The sequence below is a fragment of the Theobroma cacao genome, chromosome 7 (assembly GCF_053813885.1).
Source record: "Theobroma cacao isolate CCN51 chromosome 7, ASM5381388v1, whole genome shotgun sequence".
In the NCBI taxonomy this organism is placed as follows: domain Eukaryota; kingdom Viridiplantae; phylum Streptophyta; class Magnoliopsida; order Malvales; family Malvaceae; genus Theobroma; species Theobroma cacao.
The window spans coordinates 19,556,771-19,577,948 of NC_142645.1; the positions used below are offsets into that span (position 1 = coordinate 19,556,771).

General features: G+C 33.1%; 1 protein-coding gene across 1 annotated transcript; it reads left to right on the top strand.

Moving 5' to 3' along the window:
• Positions 1 to 7,786: 7,786 nt before the first annotated feature.
• On the top strand, positions 7,787 to 19,242 carry LOC18594784 (zinc finger CCCH domain protein). The gene is made up of 12 exons (XM_018125073.2): positions 7,787 to 7,932; positions 8,164 to 9,621; positions 11,129 to 11,136; positions 12,605 to 12,780; positions 13,061 to 13,121; positions 13,233 to 13,331; positions 13,798 to 13,892; positions 14,058 to 14,171; positions 14,810 to 14,877; positions 16,148 to 16,258; positions 18,395 to 18,626; positions 19,048 to 19,242. The coding sequence occupies exons 2-12, from the start codon at positions 8,243 to 8,245 to the stop codon at positions 19,156 to 19,158; spliced, it is 2,454 nt and encodes an 817-aa protein (XP_017980562.2). The 5' UTR covers positions 7,787 to 7,932; positions 8,164 to 8,242; the 3' UTR covers positions 19,159 to 19,242.
• Positions 19,243 to 21,178: the final 1,936 nt, after the last annotated feature.

A 21,178-nucleotide genomic window follows, 5' to 3' on the forward strand; every position in this document is an offset into this window, starting at 1 on the left:
TCAACCAAGAAAGATACACTCAAGGTATGCTCAAAAAGTTCGATATGCTAAAGCTAAAACCAATCTCCAAACCAATGAGTTCATCCACAAGGCTTGATCTAAATGCAAAAAACAAGAATGTTGATCAAAAGCTATATAGAGGTATGATCGGTTCACTACTTTACTTAATAACAAGTAGACCTGATATTTACTTTAGTGTGTGTTTGTGTGCTAGATTTCAGTCACAACCTAAAGAATCACACCTAACAACTGTTAAGAGAATTTTTATATACCTCTTAAAGACTCAAACTTTAAGCATATGGTATTCTAAAGAATCAACTTTTAGCTTAGTTGGATATTCAGAAGCTGATTTTGCTGGCAGCAAAACTGATAGGAAAAGCACTAGTAGAACATGTCAATTTATAGGCAGTATGCTAGTGTCATGGTCTAGCAAAAAACAAAACTTAGTGGCTTTATCTATAGCAGAAGCAGAGTATGTATCATTAGGTAGTTGCTGTGCCCAAATATTGAGGATTAAACAACAATTAGAGGACTATGCGTTATCAATACATAACATACCAATATACTGTGACAATACAAGCACAATTAATATTTCAAAGAATCCTGTGCAGCACTCTAAAACAAAACACATTGAGATTAGACATCATTTTGTTAGAGACCATGTAGTGAAAAATGATGTTAAAATTGAATTTGTGAATACTTTGCATCAACTAGCTGATATTTTTACTAAACCGTTGAATGAAGATAGATTCTGTAAAATTAGAAGAAATCTAGATATGATTAGTCAGCAGGAATTGTGAGAAAATCTTTGGCACATGCACATGAAACAGAATGCATTTGGTCGACTAAGATGAATCTTAGTCAACTAAGAGTGTTCTGGTAGCCTTAAATAATAAGACTCAGTCAATAAAATAAGAAAGGAATAAAATAATAAAAAGAATGTGTGTACCGGGTAATAAGGAAAGAAGAAATATTGCCTAAAGTGAATAACCAAAATTTAGAGGGAGTTTTGAAATTTTGAGCAAATAGAATAGGGCAATAGTTAAAAGGGAGGCAGACAGTTTTTGGAATTAACTACTGATAACTTCTCATTTTCTCTCCCCTGAAACCCGAGCGTTTGAAACTGAAACCCATCTCTTCACATATTCCTCTAAAATTGATTCAAACCCTTACCATTTAGATAAAACCCCAGTCAGTAAAATTCTTGAATTAGAATGGCAAAAACTTCCCAAAGTAGAGAAATTACTGAAAAGAAGAAGGGAAAAATACCAGTGGAAGAAGGGTCTAAAACGAGAATACTAAAGAAGAAACAGAAAATTGCATCTGCTTCAGTGAAAGAGATATTTGAGAAATTGAAAGAGAAGAAGCAGAAAACAGAAAAGAAAAAGGACAAGGAATCCTCACTCAAGAAAAGTATTGGCTCTTTTTCTTTTAAGTTCAGAAATAGGATGCATGAACTAAGGTTCAGAAAAATTGAGAATGCACCTATTACCTGTGGCAAATATATTGACTGGAAGAGTTTTGATGAGAATTTAGAACTATAGACTAGTTTATCCGACTATTTTGCTGAACTAAAACTAAAAGGATATAGCACTTTTAAGAATAGATCCTACAGTGCAAGTCTGGTAAAGGAGTTTTATTCCAACATTGCTTTAGGAGAAAAAGAATTAGAAGATTCTGATGACTTTGTAGAAAATAGTCTGAATGTGTACTTGAATGGGAAAGAATTTGTTGTCACTACTGATGACTTAGGTAGCTTACGAAAAATCGAATGTGAAGAGGGTGAATATGAGTTCCCAGAGAAATACGATCCCTCATCATTATGGGAAATCATCACCGAGAGGAAGGAAAAGTATTCTTCAATGAGCAATTTTGGACTGATAATTAGCCCCCAGATAAGGATTTTGCACTACTTTGTAGCAGCAAACATCCAGGGCAAAGTGGAAGTTTAAGTTACATCAGCCTTAAGGATCTTTGGCTAATGGAACATGCCTTTAATGGGGTTGCTCTGAATATAGGCAGGTTCATGGTAGAAAATATGAGAGGAGCTTGCAAACTTGATAAAGTCAACCTGCCTTATGGAAATGTCATAACATCCCTTGTACAGAAAAAAGGAGTTTGGGCTAAGAGGTATGAAATGGACATGGTGAAGACCAGAGATCAAGCCATTTACTATGGCAATCTGATCAAAATGGGGTACAAGCTAGATGGAGAGAAATTCACTAGAACACCCAAAGTCTCTGCTATACCAGCACCAACCGAGGCATCATCCTCCCAATTCTCTAATGAAAATATTTTTAATCTCTTGATGAGGATAGATGGTAAACTCACTAATCAAGGAGCCAGATTGCAAAAGATTGAGGAGAGGATAGTTGAACTTGAGAATGAATTGAAAAAAAAAAAAGAAGAGAAAGTGCCCTCAGAACCTGCTGCTGCAGACTCATCTGAAACTTCAAGTGTTGCACCAACACAGTAAGGTGCTGAAAGCTCAGCCTTGCAAGCAGAAAGATATTCTATTTATGGTGCAAGTCATGGCATTTAAGCAGAAGATTCTCATCTTGGTGTGGAGCAATCAACTAAGGCACCATCTTTTGAACACCAGAGCAAAGACAAATTTGATCAAGGGATAGAAGTGATAGCTTTCGAGGATGAACATGTTTTTGAGAAACATCAGCCCTCCCCTCCTAATAGAAAAGAGATATCCATCATGGAAATCTTCCATCAAATAGTGAGGGAAGAGCAAGTCGAGAAATAAGCTGTAATGGAAACTTCTAAGGTAGAAATTGGTAAAAAGAAGCAAGCTGAGAAGCAAGATGCACCTGTACCAGTTTTTAAAGGAAAAGCAAAATATGGTAAAAAGAAACAAAAAGTCACTGCAACCTCACAAGAGAAGGAAGCCACTGCAACACCACAGATGAGGAAGAAAACTATGGCCACCAAGACAGCCTTTCTCAAGAAAAGAAAGTCTTCCAAGTTGGAGAGAAATCTATACCAGCTCTAGTCTCTTCACCTCAAGATCCAGTCAATGTCTCTAACAAGTCCTCACCAGAACCTTCCCTAAAAAATCATCACCTCTACGAGAACCTTCTCTTTTTCCTCTAAATCCTTTGTATAACACTGAATCCTCATCCTCTAACACCTCAGATGACTAGAAACCCCTTGGTTTTATGTTGACAAAAAGAGGGAGTGGAATAGGATGGTAGGAACTAGGGAAGCAGGAAACAGGACCAGGGAAGTAGGAAGTAGGAATCAGAAATTAAAAAAAAATTATGGTAGAGAAACCAGAAAATAATTAAAAAAAATGTTAAGGTGGAAGAACCAGGACTTTAGGGGATAGAAAGACAGTCTAGGGGTAGTTTCGGAACACTTTAAATTATCTGCTATTTGTGCCATGGTGGCACTTGAACACTTAATTCTAATCTTGTTGTTTATATGTTAGTGTGAGACATGAATGCTGATATGTCTATGATGTTTGATTGCTGAAAATTGAAGTTTGCTGATATTTTGCTATCCTTGTTATTTTAACTACTGATGACAAAAATTTGCTACTGCACTAATATTGGGATTATATGTTGTTGACTGATTTTTGTTATGACATTGTGGATAAATTGTGTTTATAAATAATTATGGATGTTGTGTATTGTGTATTGACTGAATCATGAAAGGATTGGACAAAATCTAATGACTATATGCTGTTGACAGACTCTGCTGAATTTTCTATGAAAATCTGTCAACATTCATTGCTGTGAATCACTCCAAAATTCTACACATAAATATACTCTAAATGTACAATGTTATTTTCTATATAACAAGAATAAAATTTGCTGGAATAAAGTAAGCAAAATATGCACACACTAAGGGGGAGCATATGCTTAGGGGGAGCAATCCTAATTCTCTACAGAAACTAATATGAGTAAAAAGGTACTATGCTGTTAATCAAGAAATATTTTGTCATCATCAAAAAGGGAGAGAATGTTGGCTCCATTAGTTTTGGATGATAATAAAACATTCTCATTCATTTGTGTCTAATGCCTTTACTTAAGTGTGCAAGAAAATTAATGTATGAAATTAATAAATCAATATTTCAAAGTGTATATCAAAAGAAAAAGAGAGATAAAATAATAAGACATGACTGCTTAACAAAGAGGAAGCTCATTAGTTGAATAAGGAAGAATGTTGGTTGGCCAAGATTCAAATTGGAGAAATGGCGGGCTGAAAAATATTGAAAAACAGAACAAACTTAGTCGACCAAGAAATGAGCTAGTCGATTAAGTGCTTACTGCTAGAATTGCCAAAGATAGGGAACAGAGAATAGAGACGACTTAGTCAACTAAGATATCGACTGTCGACTAAAAGCATTCTGTCTGCAAGTTTAAAATCTGCACTAAAAGATAAAGTAACGGCTAGAACCGACTCTCAACTGTCTCCAACTACTAAAAAACTGTCAAACTACCATCAGAGATGTTTCTCCAAGTATAAAAGAGTCCTCCAATAGTTAGAAACGATCTTTTTGGAAGTTTTGGAAGAGATTTGAGTCATATTGAGCTAAAAAACCAGAAAATCTTCTTTTCTCTTTTCTACACTTAAACACCCATCCTTTGTGTTTGTATTCTGCACTCAACCTTGTACCATTTAGATCAACTTGTGATCATAGGTACTTTCTTTTACTTCTCTTCTTGTATTCTTAAGAGTGAGGGAGTCACTCTAAGTGGTTGTTTCAAGCAAGGATTGCTTGAAGGTGTTAAGGTTCTAACTTAGCCTTGAAAAGTTAGATGTTGGATTTTAGTTTAGCCCGTGAAAACTAGTGTAAAAGGTTTTGGCTGAGCCTAGTAAAAGCCATTGTAAAGCTTGATGAAAGCTTGTGAATTTCATCGGTTATTAGTGGATTTGTTAGAAAAATCCTTGGTTGGATAATCAAGGTAGTAGATGTAGGTCTTAGACCAAACCACTCTAAATTACTGTGTATTGTCTACTCTGTTTTTATTTTTATTTTTTGAAAATTAGTTACTCATCTTGTCAAGAGCCGATTTGTGCTATTCACCCTCCTTTAGCATATATAATTGGGACCAACAAAGGGCATATAACAACAAGAGTACCCAATGAAATTTGTTTTTTGGTCTTATAAGATGTATGTGCTTACTACTACAAGGTGGAAAAGGTTTTACAAAGACCATGAACAGAAAGAAATCCATGTAGTTATTGTCTGGATGTTTCGCCATGGACACACTTAAAATCTTTGTTTTGCATTCACTTGGAGAAGGTTGCCAACGACACCAAATGTAGTTAGAATAAAAGAAAAGGCACACTAGGTTTCAGCATTACGACATAGAAGAAAAGGCACACTTCGTACATTGGCATTTAAACTCCAGTACAATTTTAGTAATGTTTTCACTTTTTTTATATAATGTTTTTAAAAACTTTTGAAATATTTAAAAAAAATTAAATAAGAATTATTTTTTTATTACGTTCTAGTTTTATTTTGGGTTAAATAAGATTGATTAATTGTCATTAGTCAAAATGCCGTCGGTCATTTTATACTCACTTAAGGACCATGTTATCATGTCATATCAGTATGCCATGTCAATGCCACATCAGTGTTTATTAGAAATTTTTTTTAAATAGTTTAAAAGTTTCTTATGTATTCGTTATATATATAAATATAAATATATATATATATATATATATATATATATATATATATATATATATATATATATAAGAGTTACTGATTCAAGAATTCAAAAAGCAAATTAATTTAAGGATCATGTATAGCTAGTATTATTGTTCCCTTATTTTTTCAAAAAATGCCCATGGAAAGGATTATTGGTAGGAATAAGAAAGCAAGAAAAAATCATTTACCTAAAATCGGGTTAGTTGTAGTTACAATAATCTCTTTAATCTTTAACCATGTGTATAATTGTATGTCTAAATTAATCATTTAAATATTTCATCAAAATATTTTTCAATATATGGATATCATAATCCATGGCAAAGTGGTGCAAATTTTTCAATCATAAAAAAGAATGCTTATCTCTGGACAAGGAAGAAGGAAAACTCCAGGATAAAATTAATTTACTGCATGTAAGTATCAAGAAACTTCAAATGCCATTAATTGGATTAAGCGTAAACTAAAAAAGAGATGTAATTACAATAAAAGCTTCTTCAAATAATCTCCCTGCACCTTTAAGACAACCACCAAACTTAATTGCAGACCACAACAAATAGATTTTAAGTTGAGTTGTCATGTCTGCATTTGTACTCCTTGTTTATTGGAATAAGATTTTTTTTATCATTTCAAAAAAAAAATTAATATTTTCCGAATTGTTTTGTTTAGTGGATATTTTAATAAATTACTGAAATTATATTGATTTTTTAATTGTTATAATATGGTTGTTGTTGGTAATTTTAGTACCTAATTTTTATGTAAGGTGACATATTATTCAATAAAAAATGGTAATATCATAACAAAAGAGAATGGTAGTTGAATAAGTTAGATTGGGTTTTAAGTTTCAAATTACTATTGTTTTCGATTATTCACTTTAAAATTAAAAAATTAATTTGAAAATCTTTGGGTTTAGGTTATTGATTGCAAGAGTCAATTGAGATAAATTAGTTTTATGTTGGACCAATTTGAGTCGATTTTTTTGAGTCCCATGAAGATTTTTAATAATTGTTTGATATAATGAAAGTAGCAAAAGGAGTTGGTAGATCCAAGTAATAATCTAAAATGACTCTCGACTAAGACAAATATTTAATTTTATTTTATTAAAGTGAAAATGGTAAATCTTGTAATGAAGCTTTTAGGGTGAAAATGATAAATTTAAGAATCAAAATAAAGATTTGCTGACACATAATTGATTATCTATATAAGTCTGGAAATTACTTTACCATTGACATATAAGATAATTTTTTTATAAGATAATTATTAGATAATTTAAATAAAAAAACAATTGGGTTTTAACTTTTTAACCATTAAAATCCAAGACTATAACTTAAAATTTTCGAATTTGAATTATAAAACTAATATAAGTGCATTGAGATTTATATAATAAATAAATTTTGCCCCTCAATCTTAACCTCAAAATCATGTACGGGTTTCATACTAGTAAAAGATTAGATGAGTCTCGAGTTTAAAAATAAAAATTTTCTTCTACTTAGTAAGAATGCTTTTTAAATTGAAATTATTAGTCAGTGACAATTAGACATAAAAAAAGAGGACATAATACTCAAAAAAAAATTTAAATTATTCAAGAAAATTTAAATAAGCACGTATTCTTTTATTACGTTCAATCAAACTTTTGTATTTTTATTTTGAGTCAAATAAACTCTTATAACTAATAGTTGACTTACTATCATTAATCGAAACACTTTTTATTATTTTATACTCACATGATACTGACATGAGTAAAAGATGAAGAATACGATATGATCATGTCATCATCTATTATGTCATGTCAGTGCTAAGGTCACATATAATCTATGATAAATGTCATTTTAACTAAATCAACTATTAATTATAAAAAAAAATTTAACTCAAAATAAAAATATAAAAACTTAATTAAATGTAATAAAAATATAAAAATTTATTTAAATTTTTATGAATAATTAAACAACCTTTTAGGTATTATAAAAAAAAAAAAAGAATAGAGTAACGTCAAGTTTAAAATGGGGTAGAAGGGCTGCTGTTTTCCCTAATGGGCTTTCACCCCCTTTGGACTCCATTGAGCTTAACAGTAGAAAAACCCGCTTCGCTTTTACCAATCGTGACATCGATTTTTAAGGGTAAGCTTTCAAACTTGCAGCAAAAGTTGATAAATTTTGCTTTCAATTCGCAAAAAACGATGACCGCCCAAAGGAACAGAAAAGGATATATCTTCGATCTCCAGCTTCTTTCCAACAATTAACCCTTCAATTTACTTCACAGAAATCCAGGTTAGCTTTTTCCCCCTCACATTTTCTCTCTTTCCTTTGTCTTAATTTGCATTTCCTTCATGTTTTTTTCTTCCTGTTGCAGCTTTCTTCTGTTACTGAAACGTGTTACTGGGTTTTCCATGTTATGTTCTTGTTTTGTTCTCTTAAGAAGATTGTTCTTTGATTTTGTTTACATTTGGGTTGTTTTATTTGAAAAGAGTTTTGGGTTTTTTTCCTTTTCTTTTTTTGCAGGATAAGGGAAAAGTCTTTGCTTAATTTCATCTGGGTATTTAGTTTCTTAAGTTAAAAACTTATTAGTGAATTTGAGAAGATGAGTGGTGCTCCAAAGAGATCTCATGAAGAAGTTGGTGGTGGGCATTCTTCTTCTGCTTCTAAATACCCACACGAGGATCCTGGTACTTACCCTAAGATACCTTCGTCTTTGATTTCGACTGAGTACCATCATCCTGTCCCTTATGAAATGGGTCAGGATGCTAGAATGGCTAGAATTCCGAGAGCGGAGCCTCGTGATTCTGATAGAAGGTCACCTTTGCAGCATTCTATGTATAGAATGCCTTCGTCTACTGTTTCGAATGATTCGCATTTGGACTCTCATCAGGGTGGTTCTGAGAGTAGGATGGAGTTGCGGGATTCCAAGGAAAATCGGGAGGCCAGGGTTGAGAGTCGGGAGCCAAGGGTGGAAGCGAGGGAGTTTTACGGTGAGGCTGTGAAGAGGGAGTATCAAAGTGGGAAAGGTGAAAAGGATGGTAGGTTTGAAAATAGAGGGGATGAGAGTAAAGAATTGAAATGTGATAGGGAGATTCATAGTGATCCGAAGGGTGATGTGAAGGTGGAAAAGGATGTTTATGGTGGGGCAAGTAGTCACTCAAGTTGGAAGGATTCAAGGGATTACCATAGAGGAAAAAGATATTCAGAACCCCCAGGTGGAAACATAGATCCATGGCATATCCAACGTGGTAATTCACAAGGACCAGTTGAAGTTGGAAAGGAAGGCTCTGCTACTGAAGAAAGAGATTATGCAGAAGCTCATGAGGCTGTCGGTGAGAACAAGTTTGATTCAAAAGGTGAGGATAGGTTTAAAGACAAGGATCGAAAAAGAAAAGATGGGAAACACCGAGATTGGGGAGATAGAGATAAGGAAAGAAGTGATCGTAGGAGCAGCATACAAGTAGGTAATAGCAGCGGTGAAGTCAAAGAATCTGCAAGAGAGGAGAGAGAATCAGAGAGATGGGAGAGAGAAAGGAAGGATTTGAAGGAAAAAGAAAGGCCAAAAGAGAGGGAAAAAGATCATATCAAGAGAGAATCATTGAATGGAGCGGAGAAAGAAGGATCGAACAATGAGAAAGAATTGGGAGATGGGTCTGTTAGAATACAAGAGCAGGAAAATCAGGCATCTGAGCAGAAAAAGCAAAAAGAGATGGATAGTTGGAAAAATGTTGATAGAGAAGCTAGAGATAGGAGAAGAGAAAGAGATGGTGACACAGAAGGAGACAGACCTGAAAAGCGCAGCAGGTGCTATGACAAAGAATCTGATGATGGATGTGCAGATGGTGAAGGGGCTACAGAAAGGGAAAGGGAAGTTTTTAATTATGGAGTCCAGCAGCGTAAAAGGATGCTTCGGCCAAGAGGCAGCCCCCAATTGGTAAACCGCGATGCTCGTTTTAGGCCCCGAGGTCAGGACAATGAAGGGTATGTCTTCCTATTCTTCATATGTTTTAGTTGCAAGCATGTTTACCTTAAAATGGCATTACTTTACATTTCATATGTACCCTTTGGTTTTAAGTCTCGACGTAACATGTACGTTTCTAATCAGGTTCCTTGATTGTTTGTTGTTACTTGTTATTTAGATCCAGTGGCTTTTCAATTATAATTAAAGTGAAGTAAATAGGAAAAACCTTAGCTTTAGAAAAAAATATTGCAAAAAGATGCGTTTTTCTCAATCTCACAGTGGCAATTCAGGGTTATGAAATTTTTTGTTGTCAGCATATATTCATTAATATGTTTAAGAAAATTCTCAATTGATTTGAGGGACAATGGCCTTGCAGTTCAGGAGAATTTGCATTGTTTTTAATTTTTGATGTTGGTTGGTATTTGTGATGTAACTTTCATGCACAAACTGTAATGGAAGACTATAAATGTGGAGGATTCTTAGCTATTTGGTAACAGACATTGATGCAATGAAATTAAATGTGAAAAAAAAAAACACACCTTACTGTGAGCAATATGGTTCAAAAATGTCACTAGTACAGTTTTTCAGATATTGAAATCCTCTAATTAACTTTGTAACATTATGATACAGTGCTATTTAGATAATCCTTGCTCTTATTTAGTTGTTTTTGAGGTCATTGAATTCTTTGAATAACTTCATTTCTCATTGAGAATGGAAAAGATTAACTTAATAAATTTGAGAAGGGAAGTTGTGAAGTTACATGGAGAGAAGCTAACGTTGGTTGTCTGAAGGTTTATGTGAATCCAAAGATTAATATGGTAAGAATTAACTGAATAATTGGAGAAGATGGTAGGAATCTATCAAAAATGAATGGAAAGTTTTGGTGTGGGGTGGGAAGCAAAAATATAACACCCTTTGAAGCCTTAGAAATTTTCTCTATGAAGGAAATCTCTCTCTCTCTTGCGCGCGTGTGTGTGCTTGTCATATGCATTCCCCCTTTCTAGCACTTTCCTTTTGCCTCCACCACCTTAAATGTTCTCCACTTTCTCTATATTCTACTTTCTATGTATTCCTTTTCCCAGCCTTCTAATTAGACATTGATTTTAACATTCTTGCAAATTGATTGAGTTGTCTATCTGTATTTGCTATTTTCATTTTTTTTGGACGTGTTTTACAAAGTATTTGTGCTATTATTGATCTTACTTGAAAAACTGATGCTACTGATATTAATTCTGCAGCATCTTTTTGCTCAGTTTGTATCATTAGAGTTGATAGTAAATGGTTATAGGGATATGCGTGTTCTGATGGCATTTCCAACCTCAGTCATTAAACAAGATTTCTTTTATGAAAAATGAAATTCATATAAATTAACTATTATACAACTTTATTTTTAAGTGAAACAAAATTCTGATATACTGAAAATTCTGTTGACATCTGTTTGATTCTTTTTCATGAAGTTTTGCTCTGGTATTTTGCTCATGTTATTTTTGCTTCCTAACCTTGGTTTTGGTTTTTTTTACCTTGCAGATCTCAGGGTAAGATGTGGATTAATACATTCTGGATTTAAAATCTTTTAGCTGGAATTTTGTTTGCATGTTCTATCGAAGGGAACATTATGATCTGGTGAAGTAAGACTGATCTGAAAGGAATTGTTTGTTGTGAAGCTTCTCTTGGCCTGTGCTTAAAATATGGAGATTTATTTTGTATGTTTGTCTATAGTGGTGGTTTAGGTTTAATATTGTGCACTGACTTACATTTGATTTGGTAGATGAAAACTGGACTTGTGTCTTCTGACAAAGTTTCTTTGTATGTGATTGGGAGGCTGCGGTAGGATGTGTAGAGGCCTTTCTGCCTTCCTGCATTAATTACTGCAAGCTTTAATTTACAAGGGACAAGGCTAAGGGATAATTAAACGGGCAGCATCAATATATATGATTATTGCAATATGGCAAGTGCCTTATCTGAAATTTCTAAGTAAAGTTTATAATATATTTAGGATTTCATGAATGCTTAGAAGGAACCATGATGACTTGAAGATGATAGAAACTCAAAAGTATTTGAGCCTCATGAGAATAGGAAACAGTTTTGCAATAGTTATCTAAGTTTTGTCTTGTTTATAACATTTTAATCTAAGTGTGGTCTTGCCTATAACAAATGACCTATTATCTTGTTGGGAAGCATGTTGGGTTTGAAGCCCTTAGACTCTGATATAGAGAGGCTTTGAAGGTTTTTTTTTATTTTTTATTTTTTTTTTGGCTCAGACCAGGGCAGGTCCTAAATGGCCAGAGAGGCTTTTAGAGATTTTACCAGCTGATCAGGATTGTTTGATTAGATGTTTATTGACACCTGTTGTTTACAGTGGTGAATTAAACAGTTACTAGAAGGTTTTTATTAACCATTTTTATTGTGAAAAATGGAAGGTGATTGCCTGCCAATGATCTTTTTGTTTGAACTTGAGTTGATTATTTTGTTAATTTTTTTTTTCTTTTTTAAATGAGGGATAATCTTCAATCTCCTTGTTGAAATGTTCTTTTGCAAACTGGGAAAATTAATGGGGTTGCCATGATATAGCTGGGCAAAGTCACAAAAGGAAAGGAATCTGTGAATGTGAGAGACTAACTGATTTGTAGCAACTCTTTAATTTTTGCTTTTCCCTTGCCACTATTGAGTAGGTGGTTGTATGTTTTACTTGCCATTTCGACCAATTAGTGGGGTCAGATGAGAGAATTAATCATATTAATCACATCATTTTAAGAAGTGAAAGTTGAAGATGGTGTTTCCCCCCGAGCTTATTATTTCAAACTTTGAAGAAATTTCTCTAGTCAATGATGAATAGTTTCAGTTGATTGCTGTTTCTACTGTTTCACACCTATTTTATGTGACTTGTTCAGCACAAATCTGAAGTGGATTGTTTGTGGTCATTGATGGAAAGGAAAGGTTTTAGACCTTTCACAGGGGTTATATTTTATCTTTTCATCATAATTTAATGTTTTTGTGATTCAGGTAAACCTGAAGTGTCTTGTGTTGTTTATAAAGTTGGTGAATGTATGCAAGAGCTAATTAAGTTATGGAAAGAATTTGAAGCCTCTCAAGCTGATAAAAATGGTGAAAGCTCTCAAAATGGCCCTACTCTTGAAATTCGAATACCCGCTGAGCATGTTACTGCTACGAATCGCCAGGTAAGACCCAAGAGATGTTTTTTCTTTTTATCTCTTTTTTGAAGCTTTTATTCTTTTGTTTGTGCAATTTTCTTGCTAATGCTGAAGGCTTTTGTAATTACGATTTGTTTTCATTCTTTTGATTGCATTCTTTCTTTTAACTTCACTCTTCTTTTCCTTTTTGAGGTCTTTATCATGAGGAGATTTTGATTGTTTTATATATCAAAATTGGATGAAGATTTTATGGACCTACTAGCTGTTTTATAATTCTTTTGAAGTTACATAAGTGCATTATGTGCAGGTTAGAGGTGGCCAGCTATGGGGGACTGATATTTACACAGATGACTCTGATCTTGTTGCTGGTATGTGTGGTTGGAAATATGAAGTCTGTAGGGTTTAGCCTTTTTTGGCCATGTAAATCATATTAGTGATTTACAAATTTTTTGTATTGATATTGGGATCTTGCTTTCTAGTTCTTATGCATACTGGTTACTGCCGCCCTACTGCTTCACCACCTCCACCTGCTATCCAAGAGTTGCGTGCTACCATCCGTGTGCTGCCTCCACAAGATTGTAAGTCCAAATTCAGCTGTATCTTACTTTTCTACCATTCCAGTTACTGGAAAACATATGCCTCAGCAGCTGAGCTACATAAACAATAAACTCAGTCACTGCATGAGTAAAATAAAGCAGTATCAGAGCACTGCTTGGTGCATTGACCTGTTTGGATTTAAAACAAAGTAACTACTTTTACCGACCAATAAGCATTTAAATTGATTAGAAATTTAATAAAGTTTAATTCCGACTATTTGGGTTTTCTAGAATCACAACCCAGATTTGAACTGCACTGAATGGTTTGACCATCAGATGGACCAAAGTTTGCCTGAGCCAAACCAAATTTCATGGTTTGATTTGGTTTTTTGGTTTCTTCATATTTTTGTGATATTCTTTATTCTCTGCTACTCTATTTATGCTATTTCCTATTGGAAAACTGTTTTTATGCATCATTCTGACATTATAACACCAATGTTATTGTTAGGCTACACATCTAAACTTAGGAACAATGTTCGTTCCCGTGCCTGGGGGGCTGGAATCGGTTGTAGTTATCGTGTTGAACGGTGCTGCATTGTTAAGGTTACAAGTTTCTGATCTTTTTCTTTTTATCAAATTAGTTTTCGTAAGTGCGTGAAATTCCCTTAATGTTTTTTGATTTTGCTTTGTCTTGATTTGAAATTCAATAAATGACTATAATGTTTTTTGCTTCTTACTTATTGTGTTGCTTACTATATTATAATTCAGAAAGGAGGTGGAACCATTGATTTGGAGCCATGCCTTACACATTCATCAACTGTGGAGCCTACCCTTGCTCCAGTAGCTGTAGAAAGGACGATGACTACTAGGGCTGCAGCTTCAGTATTTCCCGCCTTCTTTTTTCATCTAATTTCATGAAGTTAGAATTGTAGTTCTATGGTTTTTTTTTCTTTTTAATTTTTAATTTTTTTCATTTATTAAAATGGATCTATTGTTATAAATTGTAGTTTTAATTACTCTGTGTAGCATGTCAATGCTCTTGCCTTACCAAAACTTTTATGGTATCTCACATTATTTGGCACTCCAGAGCTAGCAATCCATGGTCGCAATTGGGAAATAAGTTTACAGCTCTTAGAAAAATAATTATTTTGAGTATCACAGAATTTGAACTATATGCATCTCCATATGTGTGTGTATACTTTTTCTAGGCAGTAATAAATTGTTGTGCAGGAATGCATGCACCTGTATGGTAATAATAATTAAATTGTAGAAAAAATTGCGGCATAAGTTGGATATGTTGCCTTCTTAAGTTTGTGGTATCAATTTTATGGTATCTGCATAGATTGTCTGGCAGCAGTTCATTAAGAGGGTTAAGGATTTAGATAATGGTTGAGGAATGTAGAGTTTTTGTACTTCATGTTGTTGGAATCTTACTTTTTATTGTTGATGTAATTATCTCATGTGTTGTATTTTCATTTATCAAATACAAATAAGCTTACTTGATGCTTTTAAATTCTCAGAATGCCTTACGACAGCAAAGATTTGTACGAGAAGTTACAATACAATACAATCTATGCAATGAGCCTTGGTACCTTCAAGACTTATTTTTGATATTTTGCCTTGATTTTTGAGATTTTTATGATGCTTATACATATTTGGACATGTTTAATACACAAATTCCTTGATATTTTACAATTGAAGATTCAAATTTAAATTCTTCATTTTTCTAGAGTTGTAGTCTAAGTGACTGATCCTTCCTGAATCCTTAGAGAGAATCGGAACATGTATCTCTTAATATGTCATTCTGTAATGAATTAACTAATAATTGTAAGATAGACTGCAGGTTCTGTTTGTGATCTGTTAAGTCTCTGATTTTAGTGTAAGTTGCCTTTCTAGGTATGAATTAGGTTAGCTAGGTTGAAATCTACACCTAGCTTTAATTTTGTTTGATTTAAAGACTATTTGACATGGATGGAACTACAGTATGTTGAAGTGGGGTTTTCGAAAAGTTTTGTCATATTGAAATTATTTTAATAACTAAAATTTTGTTTTCTATTTGAAATGTTATTAATGTGTGTCAACTTTTTATTAGAGCTCTTTTCAGAAGTTTTAATTTCGTGGTTCAGCTTTTAGACTCAAGAAGCTGATTTTAGCTATCACAAGCTCAAGTTTAGATTCTTTTTTTTTCCCCTCCTTCAGAACCCTTGTTTTGTATTGCTTGAGCTTTTTGAAGTCTGCTCTAGAAGTGGGGCCAAAATAAGGAAAAATTCTTGTCATGTTGGTACCATGTGATCATTTTAAGATCATATGATGCAACACAAGGAGGAAAGATTGAAAATAGAAAGTGAAGTTACAATGAAAGGGATAGAGATAGAAAGGGGAGAAATAGAGGAAGACAGGAGTAAAGTGAGAATTAAAGAAAGAAATGGAGCCATTTGGGAGAGCAGAAAGATGGTCTGTTTTTTTTTTTTTGTTTTTTTGCCAGAAGAGCAGAAAGATAGTTTCAATTCTACCCTTGTTTTGGCTAGGGTGCCCCTGCCATAGTGCTAAACAAATAAAATAAGGGAGTCCGTAAATAATAGCAATCATAAATGAAATCCTAGTGGTGGAAAAGAATAGTATCCACTCGGATGTGTTGGTGTACTTACAACTGTCTAATTTTTGAACGGTTCATGTTTAGTATCTGAATCTGTTAAGCACCCGAATTTTTATTGAGTATGAAGTTGTCATTATGTCTTTTGTTAATTGTTTATTATGCTGCAGCTGGTTACACTTTCATTTTGTTGTCGATATTGTTTTAGTTCTTGTATCTTTCGGTTTTTTCACGATCAAGTATTTATCTGGTCATTGTTCCACAGGATTAAGTATAGTATCAGTATAGTTGCTGACAAGGGTCTTAAGAAGCCCCTTTATACATCTGCTCGTTTGAAGAAGGGTGAAGTTCTGTACTTAGAGACACATTCGTGCAGGTATTGTTAAATATTGTATTAATTGCTTATGCAACTTGATTGATGGTTGCGTTAGTTATTTTAGCATTTCTTTTTTTTTTTTTTGTGTAATTTACGTTTTCTCATTGCTGTTGGCTATTCACTAGTACGAAAACAGATAAAGAAGCATGAAAGGAACCTAATATCGTGTTGACTACCTATTTGTGGCTGGGGATGAAAGGGATGAAAGTTAATAGAGCTGCTAGTGAGCCTTTCATGAGCCACTTGGGACCATAGTTATCAGAACTGGACTTATCGGGTCAATTTTCAAACGTCAGGTCATTTGAGTCAAACTCCGGGTCAACAACATTATTTTAAATTTTATAAATATATTGCAAAACTTGCAAATGATGTAAAAAGTAACAAAATATTTTGGATAATTTGATAAACAAATGTTATGGAAGGAAATTATTAAAAAGTTTTAAAATAAGAGATTACATTATTTACAACGTATTTAAATTAGTTGAATGTAGAGAGAAAAAAACATAAAAATTTCATGATGAACAATTAAAAACCAGCCAAAAGTGAGAAAAGTAAATAAAGAAAAGAGGTAATATTTCGACCTAAAAACAAGAAGATTGTAGATAGTTCAACACACGATTATCCTTTATCTTGTTTAACAACTTTTATTTTCTCCTTTTTTTTATGGAGTAATTAATAGTTTTAACCATTTGGCTATTTTAGGAAATGACAAAGTAATCAATAGTGTTGCTTAGGAAATTACAAATAGTGAAAGTCAACACTGATAAGGCTTTAAATGCCATTGTATTAGACTTAACAAACCTATTTGGGTCAATAAACATCTTGTTCACCGGTTTTAGTCGACACTTAGCAGGTCAATCTGGTTTTTAGTGTGTCTTCAACATGAATGATCTAATAAAAGAACTGAACTGGATGGTCTCTGGTCACCAGGTCAGCCCGTCTGACTGGTGGACTTATCTGGTTCTGATAACTATGCTTGGGACTCTGCTTGATTTCAGTTTGATGAACTAGTTGAGCTTGAGCCCATGGGTGCTTGGCTTATATATGTTCATGAACCATGCTCACTGAGCTGGTCGTGAGGAAACCTCGATTTAGCTTGTGAATATTTTATTTGAGATGTTTATTTACTCAAACTTATTTAAAATTTTAAATCTTAATCATGATTTCAATCTAGTTCTAAAATACAAATATAATTGAATATTACCCAAAAACATTCCAATTAAGAATAATTAAAACTGGCCCTAGAAATATCAGATGAGTGACTGTTGGATAGCAGAATAACATAGTCGAAAGCAAGATCTTCCCCCACTTATTCTCTGCTTCCTGTCCTCTTTTCTGTTAGTCCTGTCTTTGTCTTTGGTAGGCATGGCATAGACATGCCTATAAATGGATTCTCCTATTAATATAAGCAATTAATGCAATATTAGTATCAAGACATCCAGCCAAGTGATAAATGATGAAGAGGCTAGCTAATGGATTCACAACTTGACTTATTTGAAGTTGGTGCCTGAAGTTCTGCATTAAATTTCTGTGTTTCTGTTATTCACCAGAACATTTTTTATGTTTTATATCTGCCTGGTATCTGACATTTGCACTTCAATTGCTTGGATTGTTTGCAATATTTAAGTTTAAAATATATGCAGTACATTTATGGAAAACATCTCTGGAAGTCTTGTGTTGCTGAAACCAGTATGGTCTATAGAAGTTTTAACCAAAATTTAATTTGAATGATTAATTAATTTGGTCATTTGGTTTATTCATAAAAGTATTTGGTTATTTCTGAAATTGGTTTCACTTATGGTTTATGGAATCTCTAGCCAAACCGAGTGAATGTACTTAACTACAATATATTTTTTAATTTTTAAAAGTGAAATATAAAATATAAAAACTGGGGGTCAAAGTTTTAAAATACTTAACTAACTTTTATTTTGGTAAGCTGATTATCAAATGAACTATTCGGTTATTCTATTGATTGCTTTTTTTAAGCGATTCGATCATTTTAGTCAATTACTTTAACAGATTCGGATTTAAGAATTTTCTAACCAATTTAAAAGAGCTGAACATTCGCACACTCCTCATATGTGACAACTTATTGGTAATGCTTTTGTTTTTAATATTTTAAATTACTATCTGAAGGTATGAGCTATGTTTTACTGGAGAGAAAATGGTAAAAGCTACACCAGCGTCTCAAGCGCATGAAACAGATACGGAGAAGTCTCAAAATCACCACTCACATTCCTCAAATGGTGAAAAGAATGACTCTGATAACATTATGATAGACGTGTTCAGATGGTCTCGCTGTAAGAAGCCCCTTCCCCAGAAAATCATGCGTTCAATTGGAATTCCTTTGCCACTGGAGCATGTAGAGGTACTTTTATTCAGAATTTACTTTCTTGAAGATGCATTAGTCTTTGCTTATTGTAGCATCTGCCTTGTGAATCACTGTTTGAGATGATCACTATAAAGCCAATAGGAATAAAATGCCCTAATTCATAGGAGAAGCCTATATTATAGAATAATCTTAAGGAACATTAGTACCTATTAGATGATGAATATCCAAAACCTTCAAAGATGGAGTTATAAAGCCCAAGTCAAAACCTAGGCAACTCCTGGATCACATCTTGTTTTCTCCTGCACAAATGCTGTATGAGGCATAAAATATCTGTTATTCTCCTTTCCAACCTGCCAATTTGATCCTTCCAACAAAGTAGTGGCACAAAAATTTAGTGGCGTTGTTTTTATCTTTTCTTTCGACCAATCCTTATCAGGACCTTGTTTCAACAAAACAGGTATTGGAGGAGAACATTGACTGGGAAGATGTGCAGTGGTCACAAACAGGCGTTTGGATAGCTGGAAAAGAGTACACACTTGCCCGGGTGCATTTTCTGTCTTCAAATTAGCTGTTAGTTTAATGTTTGGTATCACATGTACAACCATTTGTAATGTTTTTATTTGTTAATGAAAATGAAAGATGTTAAACATAATTTTTAAGTGTTATATACAAGTCTTTGCTTCAATTCAATGAACCGTCAGAGGTCCAGCTCTGAATGAGATTTCTTGCCTTTTAGCATTAAGGGGCAGTCCTTGCCATTCCCACGCCTGACCTGTAACTAGGATACTTGATTGGCATCCAGTTGTCACTGAATAATTATGGTTTAGACATGAGTGGGTATCAAAACCTCAATTGTGTACTTGTATTTAGATGATTGAAAAGCTTTCAAAATGTATGTGGATAACCTTGCTTCCAAAAGTTAAGAGTTAATTGAGGGTGGTGTGGACAGGTGCATACAGCCAGTGCCAGTTCTTGAATCCTTACCTTTATATCTTGAGAATATACCGAGTAAGAGATTAGACTAAACATGGCATCTGTTCCAAGTTCAGTTTCATAGCTCAGAAAGTGTCATTAGACTGCTATTTAAGATTTTGAGGTTGCATTTTGGTACATGGCATTATATTAATAGCATAGGGTAAAGACAAAATTCATGAGTAAACGTCTACATTTTTCCTTTTTGGCTTCATAGACAGCAATGTTCATATCATTGTCATACAAGGTTCTTTAATTCTCTTCTGCACAAAAATTTGTTTTTAAAAAGAGGGTTGTTTAAATCTCTTTTGTTAGGATCCAAAATGAAGTGATTTTTATTTTTGATAGAATAGGAACTGAATTTGTGGTCAGTGGTGGAAGTTTCATTTTTCCTTGCAGTTAGCATTTTTCTTACAGGTGAAAGTAGCTGACTTTGGTAATTTACATTCTTTTATACATAATATGTCACTGAAGAAAGAAGGAAGAAACATGGGAAGAGGATTTTTATTGCTGAACTTAAATTTTTTTTGGTTTTTAAATTTTTACTTAATTATGAAAGGGTTTAATGAATTGTTATATTTGTAACATTTAACTAATATATTATTTGCTTTCAATTGAAAATTCAGTGTATATTAAGTCATCTTTACTCATTAATGTATATGTATACAACACATCTAGAGAAAATTAATAGCAATTAATTTTTCTTAGATACAAATACAATGCTTGCATTGTTTTCCTTATTAAAAATAATTACTCTTTCACTAGATTTACCAAACACATTAATTTTCAATAAATTAGGAATAGAAAATAAAAATATTTTACGTCGGTTATTTTAGATTCGTAAAAGTTTTCTACCTTCTAAACAAGTGAAAAGGACAATTTTGCATCGCCATATGCATCCTATTCATCAGCGCCTATTGTTTCCTTTTCTTTTGGAAAACCATTACTGGTAATATATATTGTAAATTTACAAAATTTATGTTTTCCTTATTACGTATTAGAGATGTTCATGGGTCAGATTTGAACAATAAATATTAAAATAAAAAATATGAAGAGAATATGAATAATTTGTAATTTAATATGGAGAGTTTATGCTTAATTTCTTATTCATTTTGTTTTGTTTTCTTAATATATTAACCGTTGCTTAATTCTCCCTCCCTCCCTCCCTCCATCTCATTTTCATTATCTTTATTTGATTTTTAAGGAATTTAATTTTGATATAACTTATATACATATATATATATATATAACTATATGTTTTGCTAGTGCTTAAATCAAATTTTAATTTAAGTTAAAGCACATTATCTATTTTGTCTGTTCTACGTAATGACTGATTTCATTAACTCTGCAATCAGTGTTTTTATATAATGTTTATGTATTAAATTATATAGGAATAGTTGTTTAATTTTGTATTATATAACTAAAGAACAAACATCTCTTCTAATATTTCATCTAATTTTTTTTTAAAAAATAAAATGCCTTTCCTTCCTAATATTTACATTTAAAATTTTAAAATTAAAATCTAAAGCAAATGGAGGGCTGCAAACCATGTCTACGGATTTAGCACCAGGATGCGACTTGCTTCACTATTTGCCCCAGCTGCGACATCTGAGTCT